General features: G+C 40.3%; 1 protein-coding gene across 1 annotated transcript in view; it reads left to right on the forward strand.

Annotated features, from left to right (window-relative positions):
* plcl5 (phospholipase C like 5) overlaps nucleotides 1-9,391 on the forward strand; it is an 89,000-nt gene extending 79,609 nt beyond the window's left edge. Inside the window, exon 6 of the mRNA XM_027161124.2 lies at nucleotides 7,752-9,391. Within this exon, the coding sequence (XP_027016925.2) occupies nucleotides 7,752-7,964 (213 nt within the window). The 3' untranslated portion in view covers nucleotides 7,965-9,391. The remainder of the gene's footprint in view (nucleotides 1-7,751) is intronic.
* Nucleotides 9,392-11,024: the final 1,633 nt, after the last annotated feature.

The raw sequence follows: 11,024 nt of genomic DNA on the forward strand, positions 1-11,024 counted from the left end.
GAGGTGCAGTAGCTCTGAGGGTGTGAGGTGCAGTAGCTCTGAGGGTGTGAGGTGCAGTAGCTCTGAGGGTGTGAGGTGCAGTAGCTCTGAGGGTGTGAGGTGCAGTAGCTCTGAGGGTGTGAGGTGCAGTAGCTCTGAGGGTGTGAGGTGCAGTAGCTCTGAGGGTGTGAGGTGCAGTAGCTCTGAGGGTGTAAGGTGCAGTAAGTCTGAGGTTGTAAGATGCAGTAGCTCTGAGGGTGTGAGGTGCAGTAGCTCTGAGGGTGTGAGGTGTAGTAGCTCTGAGGGAGTGAGGTGCAGTAGCTCTGAGGGTGTGAGGTGCAGTAGCTCTGAGGGTGTGAGGTGCAGGAGCTCTGAGGGTGTGAGGTGCAGTAGCTCTGAGGGTGTAAGGTGCAGGAGCTCTGAGGGTGTGAGGTGCAGGAGCTCTGAGGGTGTGAGGTGCAGGAGCTCTGAGGGTGTGAGGTGCAGTAGCTCTGAGAGTGTGAGGTGCAGGAGCTCTGAGGGTGTGAGGTGTAGTAGCTCTGAGGGTGTGAGGTGCAGTAGCTCTGAGGGTGTGAGGTGCAGGAGCTCTGAGGGTGTGAGGTGCAGGAGCTCTGAGGGTGTGAGGTGCAGTAGCTCTGAGGGTGTGAGGTGCAGTAGCTCTGAGGGTGTGAGGTGCAGTAGCTCTGAGGGTGTGAGGTGCAGGAGCTCTGAGGGAGTGAGGTGCAGTAGCTCTGAGGGAGTGAGGTGCAGTAGCTCTGAGGGTGTGAGGTGTAGTAGCTCTGAGGGTGTGAGGTGCAGGAGCTCTGAGGGTGTGATGTGCAGTAAGTCTGAGGGTGTGAGGTGTAGTAGCTCTGAGGGTGTGAGGTGTAGTAGCTCTGAGGGTGTGAGGTGCAGGAGCTCTGAGGGTGTGATGTGCAGTAAGTCTGAGGGTGTGAGGTGTAGTAGCTCTGAGGGTGTAAGCTCTGAGGGATTGAGGTGCTGGACTACTGATTGGAGGGTTGTGAGTTCGGTTTCAGGTCCACCAGGCTGCCACTGCCGGGCCCCTGAGCAAGGCCCTTAACCCTCAGTTGTATAAAACGAGATTAAAATATAAGTTGCTCTGAATAAGGGTGTCTGCTAAATGCTATGTGTAACGTGTGTGTTTTACAGCTGCATACAGAATTCCTCTTTAAATATGTATTTTATTTATATAGAAGACGTTTGATGTAGGTCAGAGATTCTGGCCCAGTACACGAACACAGAGTACAGGAGGTGTGTGCTGTGCTTTAAGTATAGACGCTGGTCACAGAGAGAGGATCCAGTTGAAGGTCATATGTGGTGTAATGTATAACTTTTATATGTCAGCGCTGGTTTATAACTTTTATATGTCAGCGTTTTTATATACAGTTCTGGTTTGATGACAAACTTGCGCTGGTTTAAATAGAATTTGCATCTGTTTTGTTGTTCAGTGTTCAGCATTGAATGTCTTTGTCATGTCACACTCCAAAGTGGTGGTTCATGACTCATATGAAAGGAAACACTCAGTTATTGTTCTTATCTACCCTGCTAGAGGCTAAACTTTCTTAGAAAAAAAAACTTTTTTTTACACAGATGAATTTCTCTTTAAAGTAAATTTCAATAAATATAAATATAAGCCATCCCTAAAGATATTTTGGTTTGCAGAAAACAAAAAAAAAGGTCGGAAGGTAGATCTATATTTTTAAGTTTCAATGTAAAACAAAAAGTACAATTTTGGTGATGGTGATTACGTAGGTATGACTTTAAACAAATTAGCATATCGTGACGTCACTAACTGGGTCTTGAACCCGTGCCTTCGGGCGCATCATCGCAAACCTTATTTTGATGCTGGACACTTTATGGCAAGTTAAAGCGGTGTCGAGCTGTTTTAATTAATTTTTTAGATGTATTATGGTGCCCGAACTTGTTAATATTATTTTATTGTTTTGTATTAGTTTTTTTTTTTTATTATTGTATTTGAAGAGTAAAAAAAAAAAAAAAGGTCGGTCTTAAAGCAAAAAAAAAAAAAATTATTGATTCGGTCCTAAATTGACAGGGTTGGTTTGGTTACGGCAAACAAGAATATTTTTAAGGATGGCCTAAATAAGATTTATTATATAAATAATAAATATAAATATCAATCAGGTTGATATTAAAGTCATGTCTGCTGTTAAACATAAACAAGTTCTGAAGGTGTGACTTTTATTTTACATTTCGGAGGAGAAGGAGTCTCCGGTGTCAGCACTTGGTAACAGTTAGTAGCGTTTCCCATCTTGGGAAAGTCTAAAGTCAGAGGTCATTGTGTGTTTATGTACAGGCTAATTCAATAGAAAATAGAAAATAGAAAATAAGGAGTCACGTGACGTTAGGCGAGCGGTGTGAGCAGCCTCTCATGTGAGACGTGATGACCGACAGGACGATGACAGATGAGAACTTTTTGTTCGTCATTCTCACACATGAATGTCATTAAGACGAGTAATCACACATCCCTCACAGCTCGGCTCCTGCACCATTTACATTTACATTTACATTTACAGCATTTGGCAGACGCCCTTATCCAGAGCGACGTACATAAGTGCTTAAATCTCTAACACTGAATACATTAATGCTGGTTCACTAGGTTACATACTTAAGATACCATGAGTTTAAAACATTTGTTCAAAGTTACAATGAAAAAGTGTCAAAGGTGTTTTTTTTTTTTGTTTTTTTTTTAAATGCAAAAGATAAGGAAAGAAGTGCTAGTTGAAGTGCTTCCTGAATAAGTAGGTCTTCAACCGCCGCTTGAAAATAGCCAGTGACTCGGCTGTCCGGACCTCTAGGGGAAGTTCATTCCACCACCTTGGTGCCAGAACAGAGAAGAGTCTTGTAGTATACTTGCCTCTTACCCTGAGAGATGGTGGAACCAGTCGAGCAGTGCTGGTAGATCGGAGGTTGCGGGGTGCAGTGCGAGGAATGATGAGGGCTTTGAGGTAAGAGGGGGCTGGTCCATTTTTGGCTTTGTAGGCCAGCATCAGTGTTTTGAACCGGATGCGTGCAGCTACCGGAAGCCAGTGGAGGGATCGCAGCAGCGGGATGGTATGCGAGAACTTTGGCAGGTTGAAAACAATCCGGGCAGCTGCATTTTGGATCATTTGCAGAGGACGGATTGCGTTCATAGGTAGACCTGCCAGCAGTGCATTGCAGTAATCCAGTCTAGAAATGACAAGAGACTGAACAAGTACCTGGGCAGTCTGTGTGGACAAAAATGGCCGAATCCTTCTAATGTTGTAGAGAAGAAACCGACATGAGCGAGTCACATTTGCAACATGAGAGGAAAAGGACAGTTGATTGTCCATGGTTACCCCAAGGTTGCGAGCTGTGGCTGAAGGGGAGATTAGATCGTTGTGCAAGGATATAGCAAGATCGTGACCTGGGGATGAATCACCTGGGATGAACAGCAGTTCAGTTTTGCTAGGATTGAGCTTTAACTGATGAGCACCACTGTATGTGTATCTGACAACATATACACACAATTACACTGCTATTATTTCTCTCATTAGTTTAAATAGTCATACTGAAATAATTCATTTGGACAAAAATACCATGAAACCAGGATATTTTCCATATTGTGAACTTTTTGTTATGTGCTCGTAAGTCCCAGTTAAAGGAGTTAAATTGTGTGATATGGCTGTGATTTACACGTTTAAATGTAGAAAAAAGGGTGTCTTCTGATACACCGATGTTGTTGTGCAGTTACAGAATACAACACAAGCATGTTTAATGTAGGGAAAAAATGCTTACTTGGTGTCTTATGATGCAACATATCAACATATGGGGTATAAGATTGTTGTCGTGTCATCATTCATACTGTATTACAAGCTAGAACTCTCCGGTTCGACATTTTGGGATGTTTTTCAAAAACTGGCCTCTTGACAAACTGAACTGAATTATCCTGCTTTACATGAAGAGATTTTATATCTCATTGGCACTTTCCAGACTTTCCCATAGTAAAAGACAGCAGAATATAAAGAGAGTATCACGTGTGTTTGTAAAGCTTCTGGAACAAGGAACAGCTGAGAAATGATCATTTTTGTAATGTATAATAATATCTGTGCTTGACATTGAAATTACGTCTATATCCCCATGAAGGCTGCTATCGCTGCTACAGGTGCAAATCACAGGCTTCTATTAATACGCTCATTTGTAATGTTGTTGTTTCTATAGCAAAAAATTAGATAGGAATGTGATTCTACACGGAAAGTGTATATTTGTCGATATTGTCGAGTTTTTTTGTGAGTTGATGTTTACTCGCCATTTTTTTAAGGTGTTTTTGAGTCAGTGCTTCAATACAATCAGATGTAAAGCTGTAACTTTCCTGAAAATTCCTGATTATTATTTGTCCACAGCGGCTATAACATAAGTGATGACATAACTACTACAGCTAACTTGATTGGATTAAATATCGTGTTGGTCTTTAATACATACAATATGAATAGTTTTGCACTTGCATATTGCTGTGGTAATGTCAAGAAATCGTGTGTCGTCACGGGTAAAATCCCCAGACCAAAAGCGAGGATAGCTAAAAACATGATCTATTAAATGCAACATAACACAAAAAACGGAAACACTGTTATAAAAATAAATAAATAAAATAAAATAAAATAAAATAAAAACCGAACTGAATGAGCTGAATAATCCTGCTTTACATGAAACGCTGGAAGTTGATTATTTTCCTCTCACAGCACTCGAATTTTCTTCTTTATCCTTGTGTTCTTTTTGTTTTATTCACTCTCCATTTTAGCTAGCGTATCACCCCAGTCTCATTAATATAAAGGTGTAGAATGAATGGAAACAAAACAAAAGTTAATCAGTAACTGAAACCATTTCTCTCTCTCTCTCTCTCTCTCTCTCTCTCTCCCTCTCTCAGCCAAGCCATATTTTGACATTTACCTGACGCTATTTTATCTATTTTATTTTTTATGTACTGAGATTTGTAGCAGCAATCTTCTGATCTGTAGCCCTGAGCCTATAACAACTGAGTTACCACTGAGGTGTACATTTGTATGCACAAGCTCAGTTGATCCCCCCGAACGGTCGGCCACAGCAGCCCAAACGATCACTAAAGCAGCTGTAATTAGTGATCCTCATAGTAAATATGGCCCTTAGGCTCTGAATAGAATTCTCATATGTTCACACACTTTATCTGTATGCACGTGTTACTCCTTCCACCGTCGCGGCTTTCCTTTTCACACTCTCAGAGCCGCCACACGGACGAATAAGCCGCCGTTCTACTAAAGCTGTAATATAATCAGAGGCATATAAACAATTGAGGGTTAAGGGCCTTGCTCAGGGTCCTAGCATTGGCTGTTTGGTGGACATAGGAATCAAACTCACAACCTTCAGATTGGTAGACCAACACCTTAACCACTAGGCTACCTCATCCCTCAAGATGAGCTCAAGCATCTGTGAATGAATCAAACACACCAACAATAATTAAGAGGAAAGCATCTGAGGGAAAAAGACAGAAATATGAAAGAGGAGTGAAGGGTGTGTGTGTGTGTGTGTGTGTGTGTGTGTGTGTGTGTGTGTGTGTGTGTGTGTGTGTGTGTGTGTGTGTGTGTGTGTTAGGGGTACAATGCAATCTGCATCTGTATCACTTTAATGCATCTAGCATCAATATCTGTACTTGAATTTAAATCTAAAATGGGTGTGGTCTTTTTTTATGTGGTGTTTTTTTTTTTTTACATTTAACTGCAACCCTGACCAAGCAGTTACTAAGGACAAATGAATGAATGAATGAATGAATGAATGAATGAATGAATGAATGTTGTACTGTACATTCATGATAAAGAACATGGTGTTCATTTTGTCCTGTACTTGTACAGACACGGAAGTAAAAACGCTTTCGTGACGCTTTACATTATCGTGTGCTTACTTTGCAAATCTCCCTTATAGAAAAATGATAAATAACAGTAAAAGAAAGGTAAAAAAAATATGTACCAATATAAGCTGTGTTGTGGAGAGCTTTTGAAAAAAAAGAAGAAAAAAAAATCCCTTAGTATTTGCATGTGTTTATCTGAGAGGAAACTCGTCGGTGTAGCGCAGGTTCATCATTCATAAGCTGCTTTTTGGTCCACAGAAGCACTTTGCATTCCAGCATGATTACTCTGTTTGTTTCAATCATGATAACATCATCTGTCTTTGTGTGTGTGTGTGTGTGTGTGTGTTGTGGGGTGTTGAAGACATTGTCTCAACGATGCGAGTCCAGCCTGCGTCTTTTTCCCTTCGCCGGCTGTGTGCGTCACACCTACATGCATAATTCATCTGTTTTAAAATATATGATTTATTTATAACAGAAGACTTGAAGACCTTATTTAGGTCAGAGCCTGGGCCTGTGCCCATAAACTCCACACAGCAGCAGCAGCAGGAATATAGATTTTGTATCACACCCAATTTATATTAGTTTTATTATAAAGGTAATGAAGTGAGCCCTTTTTCTCTTCATCACTTTTCTTTTCCTGCGCTTTTCTTTCTTTCTTCTCCTTTTGTCTTTTTCTTGTCTGTTATCCTTTTACCTATTGTATCTATTCTATATAATATTCTCTTCCTCTTATCTCATTCCCTTTTTCTTCCTCCCTTCTCTCCCTTCTTCTTTTCTCTTTCGTTACTCACCTTTCTCGTCACAGTTTTTTTCTTTAAACCTTTTTCTTTCTGCCCTCTCACTTTTTCTCCTATCACATTTTCTCTTCAACTTTCTCATCTTTCTCCTCTCATATTCTTTACATTTTCTCATTTCTCCTTTCTTCTCTACCTCCTCTTTTTCTATGTCATGTTCTGTTTGTCACCATTTCTTCTCTTCTCTTCTCGTCTCTTCTCGTCTCTTCTCTTCTCTTCTCTTCTCTTCTCTTTCTCTCAACTAAAGTTGTGTCCTAGTACCACATTTAAGATGATTGCCTAGTGACATAATGAAAATGGGTCCTGTGTGTGTGTGTGTGTGTGTGTGTGTGTGTGTGTGTGTGTGTGTGTGTGTGTGTGTGTGTGTGTGTGTGTGTGACTGTGTGTGACTGTGTGTGTGTAAGAGAGACTCGGTAAACCTGTCTTTGAATGAACTATTTGGATTTGGATTTTTGTCTAACCACACACACACACACACACACACACACACACACACACGGACACACACACACACACACACACAGAAACAAAGTCACATTCAATAGCTCAAATCTCTTCAGGCACACACACACACACACACACACACACATACACACACACACACACACACACACACACACACACACACACACACACACACACACACACACACACACACACACACACACACACACACACACACACACACACACACAGAATGTCTGCACCTACTGTTTTGTCTTCATACAAGCTCCTGGCATCCCTTCATCTCCACAGTGATTCTCTGAATGGACTGTAGAGAGGATTTATGTTGCAGTTTATGTTGTACTGCACTGACCCCTGGAGGAAAAAGGCAGAAACTGCATCTTGGAAATAATATAACACTAAAAATAACTGCTCAACATGCTGTAACTGGGTTTGTATAAGAAGGTATACTGAACACCAGACTAGCATCAAGCCTACGGTGTACCTAATATATGTGGTGATAGAAGTGTGTGTGTGTGTGTGTGTGTGTGTGTGTGTGTGTGTGTGTGTGTGTGTGTGTGTGTGTGTGTGTGTGTCCTGCAATAAAGTAGTATTAAAATTCAGGGAGTACTCTGAACCATCATACTCACTCAAGATTTTGTCCCTCTGTGTCTCAGGGCCAGGCAGACTTGTTGAAGCACGCCAAATCTGAGGCGATGGACACTATGAGGCAGATCAACTACGCCGCTCACTCTTGCGGCCTGGCCAAGAACGGAGCCTCCACTTCACCGGCCTCGCCTTTGCTGCCTCCTTACCCTCGGTCCCTCGGAGCCTTACACACCATCCCTGAGACAGACTACCCCACCACAGACACAAATACCCTACACTGATATATCAATAGACAGTGAGAAAGAGGAAGATAAAGAAAGAAGGAATGAGACATGACAGGTGACCTTGAAAAAGGGTGGGAATTAAACAAGGCCTTCAAGGACACAGAGATAGAGGGAATAAAAGGCTGTAGAAGCATTTGAAGTAAGCAGGTCTGTACAGATTGCTCCACAGTTCTGTCTCCAGTGGAATGTCAAGGACTCCACTAACTCTGAGGCGTCTGTAAACTGTAAGGAGACGATGGAAACGGCTGCTTTACTTTACTGCATGAATTGGGGTTAAACCTCTAACTTGGGCCTCTTACACCAAAACCTAATGCTAGTTCTCACCTTTGGAAGATGTTTGCTAGCTGTAAAGACCAGGAAAGTCTTATAAACATTATAATAGTAATAACGCATTAAGGGCAGGCACACGGATGTACCGTTTCTCACACACACACACACACACACACACACACACACACACACACACACACACACACACACACACACACACACACACACACATATCCATTCATATTTAATTTTATTTTAATTTATATTTCTGGCCTTTGGACTTTTATCCAGGGCTTTTATCCAGTGTATGAAAGTGTGTTATCTGTTTCTCCTAATACTCACCATAGTGTTCAAACTGGAACTTCTCCTCCTGAGACAGACTGAACTCATAGAAGAAAAAAAAAGATATAGCACAGAGACTCAGACAGGCAAATAAATAAAATTGTGACTGAATTCAATCATTTTAAAACTAATTAAAGGACTATTTACAGTTTAACTCTGAACAACCCACGCTGTTTGTGAACCAAGTGACTGTTGTAATAACTACTGTAACTATTGTGGGTAGGTATATTTAATAACTACAACAGTATGTCCTGCTGAAGCCGTAGTCAAGATGTCACTGGAACGGAAAAGGTTAAAGACGGAACAGGGTGAACCGAATGGGGGGATTTTTAGAGAGCGATTAACAGGTGTTGTGGCATCTGCAGAATAACACCTCTTTTTATTTCTTTCATTTATTAAGCCCATAATATATCAGAAAATCGGAACTTTACTAGATCTCATTGGTTGTTTTCTTTTATTCTTTTATTTCAGATCAGCTTAAAATGTACGTGTATATATATATATATATATATATATATATATATATATATACATTTACTTTCTGAACTAGTGTTTATCTGTGTTTGAGCACAGTTAAATCGTGACCCTATCATGAGGTTAAATATTTGTTATGTACAGTCTGAAACTGATTCTTTTCCAATAACAGCACACCCTGAAGTGTTTTTGTTTTTCACAGCAATATGCCAACATTTTTTTAACACTCATTAAACAGTGACGTTACGCTTTTATCTGTTTACAGTTTAATGATGTGAAATGTCCGCTTATTCCTGTTGTCGCTTATGTTATATTAGCTATAAACAGCTATAAACAGGTGTTCCAACACCAGCCTCTCTTTTTTTCTCTCTCTTGACATTAATAAGACAAAAACACGGCTAGTCCTGCATCCTGGAGAAACTCTCGTGTCAGAAGGTTACAGCTTTACCTTTCTTATGAAGAACTGCTAGTGGAGACTCCTTCTATTACAAGCTAAATAAACGTCTCCTCACCGAAAACCTTTCATCCACACCAGTGAATAAGCTGTTGCTATAGAAACGGGAACGTATTAGAACGAATGCGTTGTTACTTTTAGAAACCTGCGATTTGTCATGCAGCCAGAAATCCACTCAGAGCTGCTGTTGACCAATCAGATTAGAGAATTTAACAGTTTGGGTTTTGTTTTTTTCGGGTTGTTCATGATGCAGACTTTCGTTTATGTGATAAAAGGTTTACATTTATAGCAAAAATACTGCAGGAGAGTGTTAAAAGTCTGAGTGCATGTCTTGTCTGGCTCTGTTGCCAGCTTTTTATTTTTATTTTTGCTTTAACATAACACAATAGAACAACGACCACAGATCACAAGTACATTGCAACATGCACCATAAGCACAAGTTAATTAATTAATTAAAATAAAATAGGGCGCACGGTGGCTTAGTGGTTAGCACGTTCGCCTCACACCTCCAGGGTTGGGGGTTCGATTCCCGTCTCCACCTTGTGTGTGTGGAGTTTGCATGTCCTCCCCCTGCCTCGAGCGTTTCCTCCGCCGGTCCAAAGACATGCATGGTAGGTTGATTGGCATCTCTGGAAAATTGTCCATAGTGTGTGAGTGAATGAGAGTGTGTGTGTGCCCTGCGATGGGTTGGCACTCCGTCCAGGGTGTAACCTGCCTTGATGCCCGATGATGCCTGAGATAGGCACAGGCTCCCCGTGACCCGAGAAGTTCGGATAAGTGGTAGAAAATGAATGAATAAAATAAAATAAAATAAAAAAGGCAAAATAGCCACAGACAAACAATTTATGTTCAAGTTGATGTACCAATGTTTTGCAGAATGATATGAAATCCTGGGACCTACTGTACATACTTTTAAAAAAAAGAGGGTCCATATCTGTTAATACATATCAGTTTTCCCTTTTGACTAGTAAGTAATATATTTCAGTGGTAGAAAATCACACGAACCTTTACTGTATGCCACCCTGAAACGGTCAGTGGTTTAACAGAGATCCATTAAAGAAGAATGATCTTCTTTTATATTCTGCAGCATAAGTAAGAAGGTTAAACAACCTCCTATTTGGGTCACTCTCTATTTGAAGTCGATGTATACGTTTGTACTGTAAATCTTTAGCTCTATTACAGATAAATATATTTTTACTCTCACATTTTGAAACTCCTCTTAAGCGCTCGCCAATTTTTGGGATTTGTTGAGACTGAAGAATTTCTACAATGTTCTTGTGTAGGAAAAAAAATTAATCATTATGAGAACTCGGTGTCCAAAAGTTATGGCTGTAATATAAAGAATCAAGTTAGAGCACCTAAAGCATAATATGTTAGACTATATGTAGAGCTTTTCAAATATTTTACAGATTGAAAATAACTTAACATCTCTACAAACAGTGACATATAAAATTATATATATATATATATATATATATATATATATATATATATATATATATATATATATATATATA

The sequence above is a fragment of the Tachysurus fulvidraco genome, chromosome 15 (assembly GCF_022655615.1).
Source record: "Tachysurus fulvidraco isolate hzauxx_2018 chromosome 15, HZAU_PFXX_2.0, whole genome shotgun sequence".
Lineage (NCBI taxonomy): Eukaryota > Metazoa > Chordata > Actinopteri > Siluriformes > Bagridae > Tachysurus > Tachysurus fulvidraco.